Below are 24,873 nucleotides of genomic sequence, written 5' to 3' on the forward strand. Positions count from 1 at the left end.
CAAGCAGGTTCTGTGGAGTGTAGCCCTGAGTTGGATCTGGTATTAATTATCCAGTGTTCTGCAGAGAGATAAGTACTTAATCCTTGAGCTGTTGACACTGGAAATGGACCAATCTATCCTGGGGTGGATATTATGGAAGGGAACTTGGCTCCAGCAGCTCTCCCTGCCACATGTGCTGTGCAAATGTTCCCTTACTCATAGGTAATGGGATTTCATAGAGCATATGGGATCTTTCTGTGGCAAAGCTAATCTGCAATAATATATGACCCAAGCGCTTAGTTGTATACAATTTCTCCCCTTTTTTTCAACCTAATATTTTAATTCTTAGTTGGAATTTTTCTTTTCTAGCTCTCTCCTCCTTTTTGCTTTTAATTATCAATCACCATCACATAAAGGCATGTGAGCTGGTGAAAACGGCAGCATTCTTCTCTCTAGTCAAACTGGCCAATATTTGCACAGCAAAAGCTAGTGGTTCTTTCCAGTTCCAAACTACTGCACTCTCCTCTATGCAAGGATTTGCCTCCTTCATTCTGGGACACGCTATCAGCCCACTCCCCCGTCTCTCCTCAGCCTTTTCTTGTCACCCTCCCTGCTTTATTCTCTTCTTTCTTCATAGTGTGTGGTTTGTAGGGATATTTCCCAGTAAATAAACATTTTAAATCCACACACAGGTATACATTTTTAGGTAGGGTATTATTATATACAGATTAGAATAAGAACACAGGTCACATGGTAAAATATTTGTCTACATTCATATATACAGGTTCTTGGGACAGTACTGTTATACACAAGTATGTGTTGCAATATTATCATACACTAGTAAGTCTGCATATAGTTGGCGGTCAGTTTTTGTACCCAGGTGAAGACATGGGGATTTGGTGCAGAATTACAATTCTTGGTTAAGTATGCAGCTGCTATTTTTGCTGTATATAAATGAGAGGTTGTTACTTTTCTAGGTACAATAGTTATTATTTATATTATGGTAGAGTCTAGAAGCCCCAACAAAGACTAGGGCCCCGTTGCGCTAGGTACTGTATATACACATAGTGAGAGACAGTCCCTGCCCCCAAAGGCAAATGGTAGGTGTGGAAAGAGGCATAGAGAAGTGAAATGATTTGCCCAAGGTCACAAAACATGGTAGTGGCAGATCTAGGAATAGAACCCAGGTCTCCAGCCTAGCTCTTTGACCACACTACCTCTCTAGTACTAGCCACACCTGTGGTCAATATTTATTTTTGTTTCTTTCACATGACAACTAACTCAGTGACTAAGGCTCCTCCTGAAAAGTAGCATGGGATTTGCTCAATCTGAGCTGTGCTCTGTTCTAGATCTCGGGTAGGGGCATGTAACTGTAGGACTTTTGCTTCTGAGTCCTAAAGTACTGAAATCTCTTTGCTGCTCTCCAGTTCCTGCAAATGCCCCTTTATTAGCAGGCTGCGATAAGCCCCTAAATTCCTGCCAGTAAACAGAGTTTGCTGAACATGTTGTAGCAAGAGGGGGACAGCATGAGCCAAAGCTGCCTTTTTTTTTTTTTTTGCTAAAGAGGTATTTTCTGTGATAGATAAGAGGAGATAAATTTTCAGCTCAAACTGAACATGGGAAACTACTTTTTCTCATCATCATTTCCCATTTAATTTGCAAACTCAGGCGAGATGGCCTGTGCACAGGACAGAAACGCTAAGAGAATACTGATCTTAATAGGATGTGTGTTCCTTAATGACAAAATACAGATTGGGGCCACCAGGGTGAGCCATTACCAGTTTTTCTATTCCTATCTCTGCATCTGACTCACAAAGTGAACACAGGCAAGTCACTTCACATCTCTGCTTCATTTCCTCCACATGTAAAACAGGGACAATAACACTGCTTTACCCAGCAAGGGCATTCTGGAGCACCATTCAGTGAAGTCTGCAAAGTCCTCTGAGAGCCACGGACAAAGGGATAGCACAACGCAAGGACAAAGCAATAGTGCATTACAACCGCAACTCACTGACACCAGCCTCCCACCAAAGGGACAGGTCTCTGGCTACATCCTTCATAGTCTGCAAGAGGAACTCACTCCCTATGCCCCATATGATGAATGGCAACGGATATATTCATGAAAAGCTGCCCTCAAGGAACTTCAGAAGTCAGAGTTCCAGGCAGGATATTCGAACCCTCTCGAGAGGTGAGAACCCTAGGCTCACCCTCTCTACCGCCCAATCCTATATTCCATGGCTTTAAGGATTCCAAATATCACCCCCTTTCTCCCCTTCGACACTGCAGGATCTGATTTATAGGTGAGGGACTAACCCACCTTCCCACCAACCAGACTTTTTATTTTGTCCTCTCTGGTTTACACTGGGTATGACCTGAGACACCCAAAACATGAGGTTACGGCCATGGAGCAGACCAAAAAAACCAGGGAAGCCACCAGCCAGACCTGCAACAGGGCTCAGTAATGTTACATAAGATTCTGGCTGATGGTCTCTTCTCTTAGGGCCTCTCCTAGACTCCTTTCAGGCAAGGCAGGTCAGGGTATGCTGTAAACCAAAATTATGGGACAGAGGAGCAAAATAGAAAGCCAGGGAGTGAGGAGGAAGAAGTGAAATGGGATGCTGAAGGGCAACCTGTGGCTTAAGAATGACAAAGAGAAATTGGAAATGGGAAACTTATTGGGTCCCACCTTCTACTCCACGCTTTCTGCCACTGTGGGATGGATTGTCCCCTATGGTATGTTCTCCAATTCTTTGCCCAAATTCAGTCTTAAATGACTCAAACAATGGACTTTCTCCCTTTCCATCTGGGAGGCTATTCCTTCCCTTAAGAGACCATAGCATTGTTAGGAAGTTTTCGCTCATAGGCAGCCTAAAATTTCGTTTTGCTCAATTTCATCCGATTCCTCTTAGCTTTCGGGCACCCTCAGACCATCCTAAATGACCCCCTTCCCCTGGTGCTTATACCTTTCACATACTTGTAGGCAGTACACACCCCGAAGAGTAGATACCCACACGGGAGACTGTCTCCCTATGGAAAGAGCAGGGTCTGTGTCTTCAAGGCTACCTGCACTAGTGTTACTCACCCCTCCGGCTAAATGTCCTCTACAGTGAAAATGATGCGCACCCAAATCCAGCACAATGGTTGGGGACTAGTGGGAGGGTGTGACAGGCTAATGCACTTCCCTTTCAGTTCCTGGGTAACTGCGTGTAACCCTTGTAAGAGAGGACAAGCACATTGGGATGTAGTGTAGAATGGACATGATGGCCATGACCTTGTAGGCCTCTCTCATGCCAGCTCTCCCCCATTATCTATTTTAAACTGTAGAGAATCACTGGAGGCAGGGTCCTCTTGGATGAAAAAGTCCAATGCCAGCCAGACTGTGGCTTGTGACCTGGTGAAATGTGGCCCATGTGCTGGAGGAAATGCAAATAGTTTTGTTGATGCTCTTACTCCCTGTTCACCTGCTTTAACATTAATTCAACAGCGGGGCACCATAAGCCCATGATGCCACTTGAAGCCTTTGCTATGCTGTAGAGATTGTCACCCCGGGGCATCGTACAGTGATGGGCAATAGATATATAATACCACCTTGTGCTGCTTCTATAACATACCCTGTCTCTACAGCACTGTGCAAATAATAGATCAACCCTAACAACATCCCTCCCAATTTTGCAGCTAGGGAAACTGAGGCACAACAAGGTTAAAGTGACTTGCTCATGGTCATACAGCAAGCCAGGGCAGAGCTGGGGATGGAACCCTGGGGTCCGGACACCCCCTGCCTGCTTTAACCACCCTCCCACTTAGCTACCAATGAGAGCTGTATGATAAACTCCTTTGAGCACCAGTGAGGTGATGGATCTCCAAGAACTTGCTGCAAGAGGCAGTCTATGGTTACAGAAACTAATTTATTGCCCCTTGTGTCTCATATGGGTCAGTTCTTTCCTCCACAGAGTGGCCCGGCCACGAATCAATGGGAGAGATCCTCTGGTGAAGCGGAGATCAGGGATGGTCTCACATTCCAAGAAGCACCCGGCCTTCATGCTAAAGAAGCTGCTGCTCGCCTGTGGTGCGGTGCCTGCATTGTAACCCCAGGACCCTTAACAATCCCCACTTACAAGACAACATGGGGTGGGGGAGCCATTGCCCCATAATCTTCAATTTTCCCTGCACAGGCAGATGACTTGGGGATGGGTGCGGTGCTCTCCAGTTCTGTTTCACCCCAGATCCCTCTCCTCAGCCTTGGCAGCGAGGGATCTCAGAACAAGATTCTCTTGGTGTTGAGATGGTGTGAGGCACCTTCCCCTGCCCCTAAGGCAAGGCAGGAGCTTTCCGCTAGTTACCCATCACTCTGCAGTTCCCACAGATTTGGACGGTTGCTTATGAGGCTGACTTGGGGGCTATGTTCAACGTCTCCAATGTCTCCATCTAGGAGGTTCCACTCCATCATCCAGGGGGAGGTGGATTTCTTCCCCCCATTCTTCATGCTGGGCAGGCAAATCAGAGTGGGTGATGGGCAGGGAAAGGTGCCAGGGAGGGTGTGCATGGAGACAGGAAGGACAGCACCAAAGGCGGGAACTCTCCCTGGGGATGTCTCCTTGTCTCCATCTCATCTCTCTGGGGAGGAACAAGGGTGGGATGAGGATTTCCCCACTCACAGATATCCACCCTGAACGGGAGAAGGTCAGGCAGGAATCTCAGCACCATGCAGCCTTTGCTCAATGAGGAGCTAAGTGGTGAATTTATTTACTAGGAATAAGGGCTGCATTCCTTCTTCTCTTTGCCTTATATGGCATGCGAGTCGATGGGTGTTCAGCTGATGGAACGTCCTGGGGTCATGTCTCTGCACATCAGTGCCAGGGCCTGACGCCCTCGAACCAACCCTGATGTGCCACCGACCATTCTGGGTCAGGACTACTCAGATTCAAGAGATATGCCGGGCATGAAATTACATCCAAGTAGGATTTGTGGCTGGCCTGGCCTCACTTCGCAGCCTGCTTGCCCCTAGAGAGATCAGGCGCTTTCCCACTGGGAGCACCTTGCTCGCCATCACGTGAGCTATGGAATGGACACTTATGTTACAGACAAACATCTCCACCTGCTCACACTGGGCATAGTCAGTCACCCTGCCAACAAGGAGAAGCCTGAAAGAAGCCTCATGTCAGACTGGCTGGGGTAGTTAATTAAGAAACTTCCAGCCCTGTCCAGCAAACACTGAATGCCAGTGACCTGATGCCTGTGAATTCTTTTCTCTGCTGCCCATTCTTCTTTGCTGCTGGCAACAGCAGCCCTGGTTAATGTGAGGAAATGCCTCCTGTCTCGAGGCTGTTAGAGACAGATGAAGTTACAGTTGTTGTTTTGGGATCATCACTGGAGTTGTTAAGTATCAAAAACTCCAGCAGGACATCTGAGAGGCGGTAAACCAAGTGCCTGAAAGAGACAGAGGAGAAAACACAGGCTCGTCAATGCAAAGAGGCTGGAGTCTGACACGTTTGCACTCGCTCAAGCAGCGTGTGCACCTGTGTACAAGGCATCCATTAGAGGCCAAATTCACTGCAGAGCCTCAGGCTGGGGTAAGGGAGGGGGGGAAATCCCACACATGGGAAGAGGGGGAGGAAATGCTTCAATGGATGGGTGATTCCCCCCGCCCCCCCCAAACAGTGGTTGCCTGAGGCTGCTGAGAAGTTGGGAAGGTTAGAATCATTAGTATGGAGAGTGCAGCAGAGGGGCTCAGAGATGCATAATAAATATGTGTTTACATAATGCTCAGTGGCGGGCCATCTGTGCATGCAACACATCCACTGCGTGCTCACGAAAGCCCTGAATAGGACTTCCTGACCGGCTCTGCCCATGGGGACCATTTTGATTCTGATCGAGCTATAAACGATAAAGAGCAGCGTAGCTGTGGCATCATAGGCAGCGGCAACAGAGGTAGGGCTGGGCCATCCAGAGTGTAAACCCGCCTGAAACCGGCGGGTATGTACTCGGCACAGCTCAGCCGTGCCCCCGCTGCTATGACCCATGCTACCGTGGCCACACGACTCTGTGAGAGCTAGTGTGAGTGTGTGTACGCAGGCTGGGGAAAATCACACCTGTGGTGTAGACGTAGCCTAACTTAAAGCCTTTCCAAACAATGGGACAACCCCGGATTCGTCTCCTGCCAAGCTATTTGTATCAATGAAATCAGCAGATCGGCTGAGATAATTCATAGCATGTTGAGGTTGATATTTTCTGATCGTCACCTCACGTCAAAGCCTCAGGAGATGAACTTTTGCAGTGAGAGCCCTTGGTCTGAAAGAGTCTGTTCATTCCAGTGAGATTCCTCATCATCAGAAACTTTCTAAGTGGGGTTTTTCAAGGGAGTCCATCACGCGATGCACTACTTGGTTATTGCATAGCAATGACTGTGGCTTATGGAGGCTAAGAAGGCCCCGTTGTCAAGGCTACCTGTTTATGATGGGTTGACGTAGTGACTCAAGGACCAGGTTCCAGCTCAGTCGACATCTGCTTGTCCCAAGGATTTCCAGAATTAAGTCTGTTAACATCAGAGAGACACTGTCTTTAAAAACCCACGTCTAAATTGCAATGCAGGGCGCATTGCACTTGTTCAGGAACTCAGTGGATGTTAAAGAGGCTTTTATATCTGATTAGATGTCCCAAAAAATGATGCCCCTCCTCCCCCGACATGGAGAAATACCAGGAAAACACACATCTTAAAGCCCAATCTTAATACCAGACATAACATCCAGCTCTAGAACCAAATGTAGAAGAGAGCTTCCAGACCAAAGAGACAACCTCTGGCTAGTTATAATAAACAGCAGATGGAGAAGAATCTTAACATGCTTTACAAATTATCCACAGATGGATTACTTCACCCCCTTCTGAAATGCAGCCACCTCTGGGGTGGACCAGACAGCAGCTGTTTTAAGACAGAGGGAAATGTAAAAGAACACCATCTGGCCAGCATATCAGGGGTAATGATTTTAGTCATGTGGAGAAGCGGCCTGATTTTTTTTTAATGATAGCAGAAATAATTCTGTTTTATACCTCCTCTGAAAGATAGTACCTTCAGCGGAACAGCACCTTCTTGCTGTGCTGGGGCACTGGCTCCCTAGCGAGTGGCTCTGAAGGAAGAGCACCACCTACTGAGTGGCCAGTACTAAAGGTGGGAGATGAGGAGGCCTGTATTTAGAAGTCACCAAATGGTAGGCCCTCTCTCCCTCAGAGTACTGGACTTTGCTGAGATGGCTGTGTGAATTATCTCGAGTAACTCTGGGGCAGCGCGGTGGCTGTTCACTTGGAACTAGTGGGAGCCCTATTGATGGGTCATTTAACTCCTGAGGTGACATGAATTTGCCAGGTCTTGGATCTTGCCGTGGCTGACAATGGTGTCAAAACTGCGCAGAGTTTAGAGAGCGAGAATTGCTATTTTCCAAAGTGTTTCACACTAAACACACCAAAGGGGGGCAAAGAAGGGACGGCTTCAAGTCCATGCCTATGATATCACGTGTGGGTAAACACAAGCAGGCTCTCTCATGCTTGGAAACCAGATCTCTAGAGGTGACAATGCAATGGGTTCACTTGTGGGGCTCCCCAGCCCTCTGCCTTGCACTGTTTTCAGGGATGGCCAATGAGCCTATGACAAACTCCCGTTCATTTGCAGTGCTCACAGCCCACGGTGCTCAGCATCTGCGGCACATTAAGCACTGGTTCCAGGTGTCACTATTGCACCTGCTCTCTCACATGGCGAAGTGGTGGAATGGATTTCAGAACCTGATCCCTAAAGAGCCAAGGCCCGTTAGCCAGATCCCACAGCTAGAGAGCCCTTGGGTGTTTATTGCACGGCAAACTCACCAGGAAGGAGTCCCATCAAGCTCTGCAAGGCCTGCTGTGCCGTCACCTCCTTCTGCTCCTGCGTCCTGACAGGTTTAGGCACCGCTGGTAAGACTCCCCCGGGCCATATGGATTCCTGCAGCAATCGGAGGTACTGGACCCAGCGCTGAGTGCAGGTCAGGTTAGTCACCTGCACTTCCAGCCATCTGCAGGCAGGCATGGGGGGGGGGGGGAGAGAGAGAGAGGTGAAAGATGGCTATAGTGGGAATTAGCTCTTGAGCCTCCCACTTATCCAGGACTCCTGGAGAAGGGTTGATGGGCTTTATAAAATGTTCCTCCCTTCACAGCAACGGCCCACAGGGTATCACAGCCACTTCACAGCCATTCATTAGCTGCTGCTCCTCACCCACCTGTGAGGCAGCTAGAGATGACTACTCCCATTCTACAGATGGGAAAATGTAGGCACAGAGCACAAGGGCCAGATTAGTGACCCTCTTGCTTGCACTGTGGAGGAGTTACTCACACAATGTCAAGAGAGCTACTCATGGAACTGTCCACCAATGGGACCGTGGCCTGTGCTGTACAGGTCAGACTAGTCCTTCAGGCCTGTGGATTGCTCTAGCTCTTAATGAATGGCTCGAGGGCAGACTATGGCACTGATGGGAGTAGAGCCCAGGGCTCCTTGCTCCAAATCGGGTGCCTTATTGCCAAGAGCATCTTTAATGCTTTTGATTTCAGAATCAACCCAGCTCAGAGACCAGCCTGATCCCCACCCCACACCCACCCCAAAGCCAAAAACAGGCATTCTTGATGCTTCACTGTAAAGGGAAGACAGCTCCCAGGGGATCCGGAAGCCCCCAAGCAGCAGCATGCCCCTAAGCTGTGGCAGCAGAGGGGAGTATGTTGTATTACCAATTTTCCTCCCCTCCCTAATCCCTTTGCCAGCACAGCCTGGCGAGGGAATCTGGTCTGGCGTTGAGTGCCTTCCTTGTCCTGTCCCAGTGCTAGCAGAGAAAGTCAATGCAGGACACCATGTGGTGCTTTGCCATTGTGTGTGCCAAAAGCCAGTCCTCGTTTGGGTTGGGGGAGAGTGAGTAAAGGCTAAGGGGAGATGCTCGGGAATAGAAGGGGCTGAAGGACTCTAAGGAGACAACTGAAGGTCTTTAGTAATGCTAGTTCCTAAGACCAAAGCTATAACCTCCTAGGGCAGGGAGGTGAGACTATCCTTGTGTTTTGTACTCATCTCCTTTGCCGGCTTTCCCTCCCATCCTTCTCAGTTCTGCTCATCTCCATCACTGGAGGGCAGTGAAATCATTGCAGCTTGCATCCAAAAATCTATGTCGTCCATCTATTAAAAGGAAAGTTATGTACCCTCCAAAAAAACTTCACACTGGCTCTCCTGCTGCGACAGGACTATGCCCTTTATATGGTAACAACCTGCAAATCCCGAGGCTACAGCCACAGGAATGTCATTCCGGATAGGAGCCAGGAGGCATATGCAGCCAGTGCAGGAAAGGTTCGTTGACACCACCCATGCTGGCCAGCAAATGTTACTAAATCTAGTGTGGATCCCCAGACTCCAAGACATTACAGCACTCTCCCAAGTACCAGAAAATGCCTCTGCAGCCAGCCAGCCATCAGCTTTGGAGCTCCCCCTGCACCCCAAAATCAGCCATGCAGAGTGGAACCCCTTAGGCCTCCTGGGGAAGCATGATCTTAATCCTGATGCCACTCACATCAATGCCAAGACTCCCACTGACTTCAGCAGAACCAGGATTCAGCTCCACAGCACTGAAAAGACTGGTGCAATACCGCCGGCTGTGGGAAACGTGCTCTCTCCTCAGTCTGTGCCAGCAGGGGTGCTCGACAGGAAACAGTGGAGTGTTGACAATGGGGAAAGCTTGCAATTTCTCCAAGCCTTCCATTTCCCACCTCCTAGAGTCTGGGATTCAGCCCGAGCCTGGAAGTCTACACAGCAAGGAAACAGCCCAGCAGCCCAAGCCTTGCAAGCCGAGTTGGCTGGCATGGGAAGCCGTGGGTGTCTAGTTGCTGTGTAGACATACCCACAGAGTTCCAGCAGATAGCAGCCCACAAGCAGTGTTGGGAGACCTGTCCCATTTGGCAGCCTGTGCTGGTGCTTGTGTTTCTAATTCCATCATCACTGTACTCCAGTGGCTTGTAGTACATCCAAGAGCTGGGCCCTGCCAAGACAAACTTTATTTAACCTGCGCTCTGCCAGACTGTCTGCATTCTTCTCAGCCTGGGCATGCTGGCCAAGGGCTTCTTTCCCGGCTTCCAAACGCCAGTGGACAGAACAAGAGTGGCACTAAGAATAGAAACACCCGAAGGTAAGTGAGGGAGAAAACTCTGGGTAGTACCAATGGTTGTCAAGGGGCAGAGCTACAGTGATATCATTCCTCGTGTGCCCCTGCCTTACATCCTAAGGAATACATCTCCCTACCAACAGGCTTCCAGGATCCACATGGAAGTTGTGCGCGTGCGCACCTGTTAAAAACTATGAATAAAAGTAAAGAAGACAAGAAAATAAAACCAGTCTTGGTTCCACAGAGCTGTAAGGTCTTTGTAATCCCTCTCAAAACAGCCCTGTTCCTGGCATTCCTCTGGGGGAGCTGGATGGTTATCCCAGAGACTTGGGACAGCTAGGGAAAAGGTACCATCAGCAGTGCTTCTGTGGGTATTGCCACAGTGCCCCATGGTTCCAACCAGGATCAGAGCCTTCTTATGCTATCCGAGCATGCCCTTGGGATCAATAGGCTAGTTTGCACCAGCCTTAGACAGCAAGGTAACAAGAGTCCTATCTAGGGCAACAGTCACGTTTGAAAGTGCGTTGGCTTAAACCCAACTTTGCCCCCAGCATCAGCACACTTTAAAATCTTTAAAATCTTGCTAGTCATGCTTAGTTGGTCATGGTACACTCTAGGGTCAACCACAACTAACACACATGGTTTTCAAGGTGTGGAACTGCGCCTACTTTAGGGGCAATGTCATGCTTAAAATCAAGTTAATTAACATATTTCCAAGTATGACAGATGGTGTCTGAGAGGGTCACAGAACTTCGGGGATGTAGGGTTAAAGCTCAGCAATCAGGCCAAGGATCTTTCCAGGGATGTTAGATCAAATGCTTCACTGGATTAATCTCCACTGTGTTCAACAACCTTTATGTGCTTCCTTCCTACAAAGAGCAAACGTGTTTCCTGGCGGGAACGTCACTGAAAGAGCAATTTTAAAGCAAATGTTGCAGAAAGTTAATTTTGATTGTGGAATCATCAGTATCAGCAGCGTAAGCCTCACTCTGAAGACTTACTCTCATCCAGTTAGGGGACAGGACGTGCAAATGGTTACAGGCCATAGAGCTCTTGTGATTATAAAGCCCAGGACGGGGAGGGGGTTATTTATTACACTCTGTGATCTTGTATTTTCAGTCTAGCTCTGTGCTTCCCAAATTGGGGACTGAGTGCAGGAACAGAGGAGAGGGCTGATCCAGACTCGCTCCCCATGTGCTCCTGCTGAGGTGGGCAAAGCAGCAGATAGCTCTTCAAAAGGTGCCCAAGTTTTCTCCCTGCTCCTGCCCCTAATGCAGCCAGTTTCAGGAGCAGCTCCTGTGGGCAGGGATGCAGGCTGCTGTCCCAGCTGTGCTTAGCTGCAAGAGCACAGATGTCCTGGCTCCTTTCGATCACCAGTGGGCTCCACTTTTTCCAAACAGTCTGTCAGCTCTGGTGGGCTGGGGGACCAGAGAGATGGGGAATCCACACAGAGAGAGAACTGAAAAGAATCAATATTAGGCAGTGAGGTGAGGGAAAGAAAAGAAAGGAGACACAAAAGTTGAGGAGGGAAAGGAAGTGCAGGGACAGTTGTGGTGCAGCCGACGGGGGCTCCCTTCCACCACCCCATTAAAGGGCGGACCCACCAAGAAAAGGCTAGGAAGGTCGGGATTGCTCGACAAAATCGGACCTGGGTTCCATCTAACCCAGCACATTCCATCCCTGAGAGCCGCTGCCCTGGGAGCAGCGGGCACAGTCCCCTCATGAATCGGTGACTGGTTAAAAGACAGGAAACAAAGGGTAGGAATAAACGGTCTGTTTTCAGAATGGAGAGCGGTAAATAGTGGTGTCCCCCAGGGGGTCTGTACTGGGCCCGGTCCTAGTCAACGTAGTCATACATGATCTGGGAAAAAGGGGTAAACAGTGAGGTGGCCAAATTTGCAGATGATACAAAACTACTTTAGCAAAGCTTTGGACACGGTCTCCCATGGTGTTCTTGCCAGCAAGTTAAAGAAGTATGGGCTGGATGAATGGACTATAAGGTGGATAGAAAGCTGGCTAGATCGTCAGGCTCAATGGGTAGTGATCAATGGCTTAATGTCTAGTTGGCAGCCGGTATCACGTGGAGTGCCCCAGGGGTCGGTCCTGGACCGGTTTTGTTCAACGCCTTTATTAATGACCTGGATGATGGGATGAATTGCACCCTCAGCAAGTTTACAGATGACACTAAGCTGGGGGGAGAAGTAGATAAGCTGGAGGGTAGGGATAGGGTCCAGAGTGACCTAGACAAACTGGAGGATTGGGCCAAAAGAAATCTGATGAGGTTCAACAAGGACAAGTGCAGAGTCCTGCACTTAGGAAGGAAGAATCCCATGCACCGCTACAGGCTGGGACCAACTGGCTAAGCAGCAGTTCTGCAGAAAAGGGCCTGGGGATTACAGTGGATGAGAAGCTGGATATAAGTCAGCAGTGTGCCCTTGTTGCCAAGAAGGCCAACGGTATATTGGGCTGTATTAGTAGGAGCATTCCCAGCAAATTGAGGGAAGTGATTATTCCCCTCTATTCGGCACTGATGAGGCCATACCTGGGGTATTGTGCCCAGTTTTGGTCCCCCCACTACAGAAAGGATGTGGACAAATTGGAGAGAGTCCAGCGGAGGGCAACGAAAATGATTAGGGGGCTGGGGCACGACTTACGAGAAGAGGCTGAGGGAACTGGGGTTATTTAGTCTGCAGAAGAGAAGAGTGAGGGGGATTTGATAGCAGCCTTCAACTACCTAAAGGGGGGTTCCAAAGAAGATGGAGTGCAGCTGTTCTCAGTGGTGGCAGATGACAGAACAAGAAGCAATGGTCTCAAGTTGCAGTGGGGGAGGTCTAGGTTGGATATTAGGAAACACTATTTCACTAGGAGGGTGGTGAAGCACTGGTATGGGTTACCTAGAGAGATGGTGGAATCTCCATCCTTAGAGGTTTTTAAGGCCCAGCTTGACAAAGCCCTGAATGGGATGATTTAGTTGGTGTTGGTCCTGCTTTGAGCAGGGGGTTGGACTAGATGACCTCTTGAGGTAATATTTTAGGATCCTATGATTCTACTCAAGATAGTTAAGTCCCAAGCAGACAGTGAGGAGCTACAAAAGGATCTCACAAAACTAGGTGACTGAGTGACAAAATGGCAGATAAAATTCAACATTGATAAGTGCAAAGTAATGCACATTGGAAAACATAATCCCAACTATACATAGAAAATGATGGGGTCTAAATGAGCTGTTACCACTCAAGAAAGAGATCTTGGAGTCATTGTGGAGAGTTCTCTGAAAACATCCACTCAATGTGCAGCGGCAATCAAAAAAGAAAACAGAATGTTGGGAATCATTAAGAATGGGATAAATAATAAGACAGAAAATATCATATTGCCTCTATATAAATCCATGGTATGCCCACACCTTGAATACTGCGTGCAGATCTGGGTGGCTCATCTCAAAAAAGATATATTGGAATTGGAAAAGGTACAAAAAAGAGCAACAAAAATTATTAGGCGTATGGAACAGCTTGCATAAGAGAGATTAAAAATACAGACTTTTCAGCTTGGAAAAGAGACGACTAAGGGGGGATATGGTAGAGATCTATAAAATCATGACTGCTGTGGAGAAAGTAAATAAGGAAGTGTTGTTTACTCCTTCTCATAATACAAGAACTAAGGGTCACCAAATGATAATAAACAAAAGGAAGTATTTCTTCACACAATGCACAGTCAACCTGTGGAACTCATTGCCAGAGGAGGTTGTGAAGGCCAAGAGTATAACAGGGTTTAAAAAAGAACTAGATAAGTTTATGAAGGATAGGTCTATCAATGGCTATTAGCCAAGATGGGCAGAGATGGTGTCCCTAGCTTCTGTTTGCCAGAAGCTGGGAATAGGCGACAGGAGATGGATCACTTGATGATGACCTGTTCTGTTCATTCCCTCTGGGGCACCTGACATTGGCCACTGTTGGAAGACAGGATACTGGGCTAGATGTACCTTTGGTCTGACCCAGTATGGCCGTTCTTATGGACAGATAGGAGCAATATGTTAGATCATTAAAGGTTCATGAGTAAAAATACCTCTGCTTTAGCGCTTTTATTTGCTGTGTGAGGCAGGCTGGATCAATTAATGGAAAACCCCAGATGACTCAAACCCAAGTGCTCTGACATCGCCATCAAGCAGACCTATTGCGCTAAAATCCAGTCCTCAGAGATACACCAATGCAACACGATTATTAAGGGTTAATACTTCTCATGCATGAACTTAAATGTGTAAAGCTGCCAATCTGGCACCTTTCACCAGCGCTAAATTCACAAATAATTTTTTGTGCTATTAAAGCACTAATATTTTGAGGTAGACACCCAGACGAGACACACACAGAGGAAATCAGGTAGAAATAAACCCGCTGACAAACACAAATAGAACTGGCTTTATTTTGGATGGCTGATAAGTTGCTATTTCCACTCTGGTATTTTACACAGAAATAGGGCCCCAAAAGAAATTAAAACAAACCCATCACTGAACCATCTCCTTGTGTTGCAGAGGAGACCTGAAATAGACAGCAAGTCACCCCTGAGCCTCAGACACCAAAAAGCTCTGAAAATGCCCAGTGTCAAGAGACAGAACACAGAGGCAATGGGTCCTGGCCTCTTGTCTGGAGGCACATAACTTGCCCATGCTGTAAGGATCCTCTGTTTGAAATAGCTGCCGATGGAGGAATGAACTGGCTGCTAAAAAAGAGCTGGTTTAATACCAGGGCTTAGGATGGAACTCCAAGGTCAACTGAAGGGGCCCCATCAAGACAGGATAAACATGAAAGCCCCATAGTTGGGGAACATGGGTTTGGGGATGAGCATATACAGTGGCCCTATTCCCCAGAAAAAGGCAATGGGTGCTGCTGAGACGGGAAGGTCTTGTGGTAAAGGCACCGCCCTGGGAGTCAGCAGAAGGGGGTAAGTAGCTGTGTGTGGACTGAAATCTTGTTTGATTCCTGAATGCAAGATGGGCTGCTGTGCCTCGGAGGGAGCGTGGCTGACCACCTGCTGGATTCCTTGCCGATGGAAAAGGCTGAGTACAGTGAATCAGTCAAGCTTCCCTGCAGGTTCGAAGGGGAGTCAGGCAGACTTTGTCTACACATAGGAGTTGTACCAGTTTAACTTAAACCTGTTTTTAGACCAATTTAGCTAAAGCACTGCAAACCCTTGTGTGGACACACTTATTTTAATTTACAAGTGGCTTATTACAGTTTGGCTTAAACCTGTTCCTAATGAATGTAAACTAAACTGAAGTAAGCCTGGTTTAAACTGAACTACGAGTGCTCATGCAGGTTTCTGCACCAAGTTAGCTAAATCAGTTCAATATCCCCTTAAGTTAAACCAGTGAAGCCCCGCACCTAAACAAGCCCCAAGGCCACAATCTCCAGCAGGATTCAAACCCACGTTTGCAAGAGGTGAAACGAGAGTGTACTAATCCCAGAGCAGCACCTTGCCCCCTCCTCCTGAGATCAATGACTGAACAGCTGCTCAGGAACAGAGACTTGAATTCCTTGAGGCCAATTAATGCACCTCCCAGGCAACAGGAAGGTAAAAAGCAAGGCACACAAGACCAAGGTAGTACAATATACCAAAGAGAATGGTGACACATGGAGACGCACAAGGAGAGATGCAAATATATCCATGCCTCCTATCAAAAGGTTCTGAGAACTTTGTAGGAACAGAAACAGCTCATCTGCAGGGCCAGGATGGAATCCCTCTGTCCCATGTACAGCATCGCCACAAAATCCCTTAGGTGTTCAACATTAACACTCTACAACAGCTTGAGATAGGAAGTGAGGGAATACTGCCTCCATCTGAAACTCCAGAGGGAACCGAGAGTGCATTGTTACTCCAAACTCAGCAACACAAATGTATTGGCAGGGTTATTTTGAGTAGTTATTCTTTAAAAAAAAAATTCCTTGAGGTCTTCAGTCGACCACAAGTGAGCAACACCTCAAGAAATTACGTTAAACAGAAATTAAATAGTATAGCACCAAAAGTAAACTCCCTGCAAGTTGCATGGAAACTTTTAAAAGACACCATAATAGAGGCTCAATTTAAATGTATACCCCAAATTAAAAAATATAGTAAGAGAACCAAAAAAGAGCCACCGCGGCTAAACAACAAAGTAAAAGAAGCAGAGAGAGGCAAAAAGGCGTTCTTTAAAAAGTGGAAGTTAAATCCCAGTGAGGAAAAGGGAAAGGAGCATAAACTCTGGCAGATGAAGGGTAAAAATATAATTAGGAAGGCCAAAAAAGAGTCTGAAGTAGCCAAAGACTCAAAAAGAATAGAAATTTTTTTTTGGGTGCATCAGAAGCAGGAAGCCTGCTAAACAACCAGTGGGGCCACTGGAAGATCGAGATGCTAAAGGAGCACTCAAGGATGGTAACACAATTGCAGAGAAACTAAATGAATTCTTTGCATCTGTCTTCACAGCTGAGGATGTGAGGGAGATTCCCAAACCTGAGCCATTTTTTTAGGTGACAAATCTTAGGAACCGTCCCAGATTGAGGTGTCATTAGAGAAGGTTTTGGAACAAATAGATAAACTAAACAGTAATAAGTCACCAGGAACAGATGGTATTCACCCAAGAGGTCTGAAGGAACTCAGATGTGAAATTGCAGGACTACTAGCTGTAGTCTGTAACCTATCATTTAAATCAGCTTCTGTACCAAATGACTGGAGGATAGCTAATGTGACATCAATTTTTAAAAAGGGCTCCAGAGGTGACCCCAGCAATTACAGACCAGTAAGCCTGACTTAAGTACCTGGCAAACTGGTTGAAACTATAGTAAAGAATGAAATTGTCAGACACCTAGATGAACATAATTTGTTGGGGAATAGTCAACATGGCTTTTGTAAAGGGAAATCATGCCTCACCAATCTACTAAAATTCTTTGAGGGGGTCAACAAGCATGTGGACAAAAGGGGGATCCAGTGGATATAGTATATTTAGATTTCAGAAAGCTTTCGACAAGGTCCTTCACCAAGGCTCTTAGCAAAGTAAGCAGTCATGGGATAAGAGGGAAGGTTCTCTCATGGATTGGTAACTGGTTAAAAGATAGGAAACAAAGGATAGGAATAAATGGCCAGTTTTCAGAATGGAGAGGGGTAAATAGTGGTGTCCCCCAGGGGTCTGTATTGGGCCCAGTCCTATTTAACATATTCATAAATGATCTGGAAAAAGGGGTAAACAGTGAGGTGGCAAAATTTGCAGATGATACAAAACTACTCAAGATAGTTAAGTCCCAGGAAGACTGCGAAGAGCTACAAAAGGATCTCTCAAAACTGGGTGACTGGGCAACAAAATGGCAGATGAAATTCAATGTTTATAAATGCAAAGTAATACAGATTGGAAAACATAATCCCAACTATACATATAAAATGATGGGGTCTAAATTAGCTGTTACCACTCAAGAAAAAGATCTTGGAGTCATTGTGGAGAGTTCTCTGAAAACATCCACTCAATGTGCAGCGGCAGTCAAAAAAGGAAACAGAATGTTGGGAATTATTAAGAAAGGGATAAATAATAAGACAGAAAATATCATGTTGCCTCTATATAAATCCATGGTATGCCCACATCTTGGATACTGCATGCAGATGTGGTCACTCCATCTCAAAAAAGATATATTGGAACTGGAAAAGGTTCAGAAAAGGGCAACAAAAAGGATTTGGGGTATGGAACGGCTGCCATATGAGGAGAGATTATTAAGACTGGAACTTTTCAGCTTGGAAAAGAGACGACTAAGGGGGGATATGATAGAGATCTATAAAATCATGACTGGTGTGGAGAAAGTAAATAAGGAAGTGTTATTTACTTCTTCTCATAATACACAAACTAGGGATCACCAAATGAAATCAATAGGCAGCAGGTTTAAAACAAACAAAAGGAAGCATTTCTCCATACAATGCAGTCAACCTGTGGAACTCATTGCCGGAGGATGCTGTGAAGGCCAAGACTATAACAGGGTTCAAAAAAGAACTAGATAAATTCATGGAGGATAGGTCCATCAATAGCTATCAGCTGGGATGGGCAGGGATGGTGTCCCTAGCCTCTGTTTGCCAGAAGCTGGGAATGGGCGACAGGGGATGGATCACTGGATGATTACCTGTTCTGTTCATTCCCTCTGGGGTACCTGGTATTGGCCACTGTCGGAAGACAGGATACTGGGCTAGATGGACCTTTGGTCTGACCCAGTATAGCCATTCTTATGTTCTTAGACCTCTTTGTCTCATGTCTTATCTAGCATCCTCTCTTGCTTTGTAACACTACGTAGGTAGATTCCCTTTTTAAAAACATACACAGTCCTCCTCCGTAAAAGAGAGGCACCTGGACAATTCTATTCTATTTCTTACACCAAGTACACTACCGCTGGGTCTCAGTACCTACAACAGTATTCTTCATTTATATGCTCCAGGTTATTTAAATCCATGTGCCACGCCATGACAGCGAGGGACACATGAGCTTGATTGATCACTCCTGTGCTGCATGGGTACCCTAACAGCTCTCACTAACCCTCCAAAATCCTGCCTGAGCTTGCCCTAGCTCAAAGAAAAGCCTCAGAAGGACTCTTTGGAGAACAAGCTTCCTTAGTTGACCCAATTTCCTCGTCAGGAGGGGACACCTGTGTCTACATACTTCACCACAGTATATGTGAGCATCTCCCAATCATTAAGACATTTACCCTGACACTTCACCCAAGGCCACAGAAGGCTGCTGTATTGAACTTGTCCATCTAGATAAGCATCTTATGATAGTATTATTGTTATTTGTATTACCATAGCCCCTAGGGTCTGAGCGTCTCACAATCTTTAACATGTTTATCCTAACATCAGCTCTGTGAGGCTGGGCAGGGCTGTTACCCCCATTTCACTGGTGGGGACTGAGACATAGAGAGAGACTAAGTGACTTGCCCAAGGTCATGCAGGAAGCCTGTGGAGTTCAGCAAATGGATGCCAGGTCTCCCAAGTACTAGGCTAGTGCCCTAAACACTGGACAATCCTTCCTCTCTCAATGCCTATCTCCTAAATCCCAGTCCAGTGCCTTAAAACACAAGCCCATTCTTAGCTCACGGTATCCAAACGGAACAATGGCCCAAAACATAAGCACAAAGCTGCAGAACACTGTAGCATTCATGACTTTGTAGAATTGTTTTAATGAGAATTTTTGGTTTATGGGTGTGGGTGGGTGAGTGGGTGGGGATGGGGGGGGTTAATCCTGCCTTGCTGCTCTCTGGGGTGCACCTGATATGCAGCCAGGAGGATTTATTCCTCCAGGGCTCTCGATCCTTCCCCAGGAATAAGTTCACTCACAATAAAACTGATTTTTTAAAAAAATGACAAAAGTCACCAAAGCTGCAACTGAATCACTCCCACAGCCACGGGGGGCGGGAGAGGGGGAAAGAAATGAGGATGCATAGCCAAGGAAACAACTGCTTCAGGAGCAGTTAGAGGAATGGAAAATAAAGGAGGACGATATCCCCCCCCCCGCCCTTGCCAGCCTCCACTTTCAGCACCTGCTGATGCTACAATCACCAGAATTTATGTGTTTGCTTCTCCCTCATGCTGTCAAGAGAAACGCACGGAGCTCAGAGCTGAAAAACTTGGATCCGACGCCTGCAGAGCAAACCAGCCTTCGTCCAGTTTGCTGAATTGTTTGCAGAGGGCAGACAGAAAAAAAGAGCCCTCCATAAATTAAAGACTATGAAGAACCCTGAGCCCTTTTAAAAAGCTGGCCAAGAAGAGAAGAAAAGAAGTAAACCATCTCCTTGAATTACTGGAAACGTTCGTCTCTCACTGCCCTGTAAAAAGTTTACAGTGGTTTAAACTGCGAACAATGTGTTCCGTACCCCCAGCCCGAGGACAATATGATGAAGTGTTTGTTCAGCAGTGCAGCAGCCTCCATCCTTCAGGGCTCAGCGCCTTCCAGTTGAACAGACTGTCTTGCCAATTTCACACCTGCTAAACCCACAGCACACACGCCGCTCTCCCTCGCGCCATGGTGCAAACGCGGAGCAGCTCCGCAGAAGGCTGCAGAGCAGAGCTACGCACAGTGTGAATCGAGCCTTGTGAGTTTATCCAGATACAGCAGTCTCCTGTGCACCAAGTGAGTCAGAATGGTAAGGCTTTACACACACTGGTGTAAATGATTTGACACGTTGCAGGGCAACGGAGCATCAGGCCTTTCCTTTCTCCCCTCTGACCCCACCAGGAGCAGCCCTCTCTCACAAGTTTGAGACATTGGGGCCAGTGTGTGGGTGTGAGGGGGCAATACTGCCCCGCTGCTCTCTGGGGTGCACCTGATATGCAGCCAGAAGGATTAATTCCTCTAGGGCTCTCAAGCTTTCCGCAGGAATAAAAATACCAAAGCTGCAACTGAATTGCACCCCAAGCCACGGGAAGCGGGAGAGGGGGAAAGAAACAGAGGATAAAAAAAAGTGTCCCAGGCCCTTGATTTTTAATGAAGTCAGAAAGTTCCCCTGCTTTCGATAAGGTCTTCATCAAGTGTTTATTGAGCCAATGAAGCTCTTAACAGCACCCCAGGGAGAGGCCGGTCTCTGTGAGCCATGGATTGCTTCATTCGCCCAGTTCAGAAATAAAATACAGAAAAGCACTGTTAACCCTCTGCAAGCCAGAAAAGAAAAAAAATTAAATACTCTTTTCCACAAGAGAGAAGCATTGTTCCCCCCAAACTCTTTTCTTCTCTATCTTCCCAAATGATAGCTGATCTACCACCCCATGCAGAAGAGATAAATTAGCCCTTACTAAGGTGCTGACTCTTGAAGAGTGAAACCAAGGACAAAGGATATGGTTAAAACAATGCAGTATCTACTATCAAAGCAGAGAGTTTGCTTGTTTTTATTGGCTGTATTTGGAAGAACAGTTTCTGAAGGAAAAGTTGTTTGAGATGGAGAAACCAAGAGTGGATCCAAAATTCCCAGGTTTTTGGGAGGACTGGATTATGTCAATATCCAATGTGATTTCTATGTTTCTCTCTCTCTCTCTCTCTCACACACACACACACACCCTTGTGTTGTCATACAGAGCTCATCCTGGGAAACAGAAATATGTACCTGGACCAAACTCAGAGAGATGGTGCAAGGTAGTCTCCCTTACACGCAGATTCCACCACAGGCCCCAAGTCTGCACAAGAATCTAAGATTGTGTAATTTACAGGCCATACCAATGTAGCTGTGTTTGTGTCCCCCCCGTCCCCCCCCCCCGGTGCAGATGCACTGTACCAGTGTGGCTGACCCGTTTCAAATAAGTGCAACCCCCATATTACGTTGGCACAGCACATCTGCACTGGTATAAGCGATACGTGGAGTGGACTGCAATCTGGACTCCTTCCAGACTTTCTCAGACTCCTCTCTGCATTCAGAATCCAGGACTCATTGGGCTAACGTGCAAGAACAAGAGACTTGAGACCCAGAACGCAGCCTCAATCCAGTCAAATGCAGGCACTTCTGCACCATTCATGGATAGCAAGTGATTTTACAAGAGAGACGGTTCAGTGATGGAGTTCTGCATCCAAACTCCTTAGAGTTTGGGCAGGAGGGAAAGGTTGGCAGGTTCTCAGTTTAGCTCTTTGTGGAGAGGTGGCCACATCACAATGAAAACCCCAGCATCCTGATGATCAGATGGCCTCTGTGCTGTTATTGCAGAGCCTTTCCCAGAGGTTAAAGTCAATTGGAAATTAAGCTTGGCACCAGCTAGGGTGTAAGGTTCACATATTGGGACCCCTGCACGGCTCAGTTGCTTTCTCTCCATGTTTTGTGGGACAGGAAGGAAGCAAAACCACCACATTTCCCATTCAGAGCTATTCAAGACCAGCACAAAACCCCTCCCTGCCTCCTCAAATTCAATTGGACAGGATCTCAACACACTTTATGGAGTGAGAGACAAAACCAGGAGACAGCCCTCTGCAGAGGTGTCGTCTGGAGCCCTCCTCAGCACTCTCCTCTCCACGCGGCACTGTCCCTCCATAAACAGGCTGCAGTAGCATTGATTGTTTATGTGGGCATGGATAAATACCTCTAGCTCCTACCTGCTGCTGAACTGTCAGGGGGAGTAACCAAGTCAGATTGCAACACCCGTCAACTGGGCTCTCGTTGCATCCCTCCAGGCTGGGGAAGGATGGCGAGGGAGCTGTTTTCATGCTAAGGAGCAAGAATCTCTCCCGTCCAGAGAGTTATCACTGCTGAACTAGAGGCGAGAGCCTGGCTGTGACAACCAGCCATGCTCCAAGGAGCTGCAGCTGACTGGGAGCTAGTGTCCTGTTGGATCCTCCCAAAGCAATTACAGAGCCAGCGCTGTCTTAGGGAGATGGTTGCTCTCAGAGCAGGGAGAAGCCAATTGAGTCTATTCAGGGCACCCAGCGCTGTGGCATCCTGCGGCCACGCACACAAGTTAGGAAGTGCAACCTGGGCACAAGTAGTTGTGCAGCTTTAGAAGCAGGGAAGTTCTTGCTTGTTTCAGGGGGAAAGAGTGACCAGTCCTGCTGCAGGTGTCCTCATTGTGAAAAGACTTGTGCAGTCGGTTGGGTCATTGCGTTACATTCTAATGGCGGCAAGACTCAGGTTTATCCGAGTCTCTGGTGGTGGGAAGAGACACCATAGCCAACAGCCTGCTACTGGCACTGCTCAGTGCCTCGGTCCCACCAGTTCCAACCTTGATCCAATTTTCCCAGTGGCTTTGCTTTGCAGGAATGGCATCAGTCTGAATCAAGGCTTTCACCTGATCAGTTTTCACGGGTTTCAGCTGCTAGCAATCAGCAGCACTCAACTTGGGGGGTGGGAGTTGCATCTTGTTTTCCGACTCATGACAGTGTCTTGTCCCAGGCTGCAGAATGAGACAGCGACAGAAGCAGGAAGAGAACCCAAGAGCCCGTGTTCCCATTCTCCTGCTCTCACCACCAGAAGGGAGGCAATTCCTTCCCCTAGCAGCTCTTGTGCAAGGGAAGGGGGGAAAATCACTCGCCCACCATCACACAGGCCTCTCTGCGGTGAGACATGGAAGCCATTCTGTGCCAGCAGAGCAAACATCATCAGTTCTTAGGTCAGGCAGTGACAAACTTCTCCAATGGCTTCAACAGGGGGAGGAATGTTACTTATCCATCTAGCAATCTGGGCAGGACACAAGCCAGGACAAAACCCTCTAAAAGTGCCACAGGGTCTTAAATTGTCATAATAGGGAAGCATCTTGGTTTTGTGTCTCATCTGAGGAGGGCAGGCAGGGATCCTTGGGGAGGCCTACACTGCAGTGTTGGCAGCTGGATATTCGCTCCCGCCCTCTTTCCCTTTGTTCCAGATGGCTCTGGCAGACAAGCTGCTGAATCACCTGCCTCAGGCCATCTGTTCCCAGCTTCAAGGAGCTACAAAGTGCAGGTGCTCCGGAGAATTCGGGCCCATCCAAAAAGCCTGGCAGTGTGAGCAAGCAGGTTTGTGCCCGGGTGCTTGAGAGGGTCAGGCAACGCTGTGCATCTGTGGTCCTGTGTAAAGTCAAGGGGAGCAAGGAGGCTGCCAAGCGATTTGTTTTCACCAGCTGTGCTGGCAGAAAGAGCTAGCGAGAGAGACTGAAAAACAAAACAAATCCCCAAAGTTATGAGCTCCTTGAATCACACTTGTATTTTCAGAGGTGCCCGGGATGGCTAAACTGACATCAACCCATTCCAGCTCCAGTTCCCAAAGCCAAGGGGGCAGGGAGGACATACAGCAGCCCCTGTCAGCACACTAAGTCGAGAGCACCCAAGAGGCTATCCAAGGGACAGCCGGTCCCTAATCACCTCGGGAGATCATCACAGCTGCCTGCTGTGTTCCCCGCTGAACAAGGGGAGGACGATCATCAAAGAGGCTTTGATATCAGAATAAGCGGTGGGTCCTTTCAATTGCAGTGGCTTGAAGTTTAATGGCTCTAGTTCTGTGGGCCACCTCACAACTCTGGCCACTGGCCTCAATATTTACCGGTGGCACCCTTTGCTTGCCCAGTCCTGAACCCACTCACAGCTCTGCTGATGCACCTCACTCCTGACCTGCAGCATTCTCCCCTGGGACAAGTTGGGGCTGGGATTTTAATTTCCAGCCACATGCAGCTCCTTTCCAGCCTTAATGTTTTGGGAGATCTCACACCTTATATCCACCTATGTCCCTAAGTCAGAAGGGTTATTATGATACAGTGCTCAGGACCTTTCGTAGCCATAGTGATGTCTGAGCTCTCAGTGGGCTATGTAACAAGAAGTAGCATTTCCAGTGGTTGGAGCGGGAAACTGGGAAAGTCTGAAGGTTTTGGCACAAGACCACAGGCTGATCCCAAATTGGCTCAAAACCAGGCTGGGGTCTGACGGAGAAGCTCAGACATGGCACAGTGAAGCTGGATGGCGCTTTGACTTAGACAGACTGAGGCTGGGTCCTATCCCTGATGCAGGGGGAAGGGTGTGGACAGTCACTGAGCCAACCCAGAACAGTCTGAGTCGCTCACAAAAAGCCCTTGCATGGCCCCCAGTGTCAGAAGGCTCGATCACCAGCCCACACAGGAGAGGAGGAAGCCTCCCACTGAGCCCAGATGCTGCAGCACTTCCTCTCCTAGGCTGTGGGTGCTGGACACAGCAGAGACCATCCAGCACGCTCTCCTCTATCTAGATAGATTACTTACATGATTCCCCCTGCATCGCCACAGTAACTGAGCGCCTCTCCATCTTTAACGTGCCTATCCTCACAGCCCACCCAGG

The 24,873-nt window shown here is 47.7% G+C and overlaps 1 protein-coding gene across 3 annotated transcripts in view; it reads right to left on the bottom strand.

The window, feature by feature from the left end:
- Positions 1-674: 674 nt before the first annotated feature.
- The window catches only part of SNX19 (sorting nexin 19), a 53,063-nt gene continuing 28,864 nt past the window's right edge, over positions 675-24,873 (bottom strand). For 2 of the 3 annotated variants that reach the window (XM_074936515.1, XM_074936517.1), the window contains exons 9-11: positions 7,831-8,015; positions 6,424-6,511; positions 675-5,406 (exon numbers count right to left, since the gene is read on the bottom strand). In XM_074936515.1, the coding sequence (XP_074792616.1) occupies positions 5,271-5,406; positions 6,424-6,511; positions 7,831-8,015 (409 nt within the window). In that variant the 3' untranslated portion in view covers positions 675-5,270. Of the gene's footprint in view, positions 5,407-6,423; positions 6,512-7,830; positions 8,016-22,910; positions 23,722-24,873 lie in introns of those variants that run through there. The other variant, XM_074936516.1, reaches the window with a different exon arrangement.

This window comes from Natator depressus, chromosome 22 (assembly GCF_965152275.1).
Source record: "Natator depressus isolate rNatDep1 chromosome 22, rNatDep2.hap1, whole genome shotgun sequence".
NCBI classification, from domain to species: Eukaryota; Metazoa; Chordata; order Testudines; family Cheloniidae; genus Natator; species Natator depressus.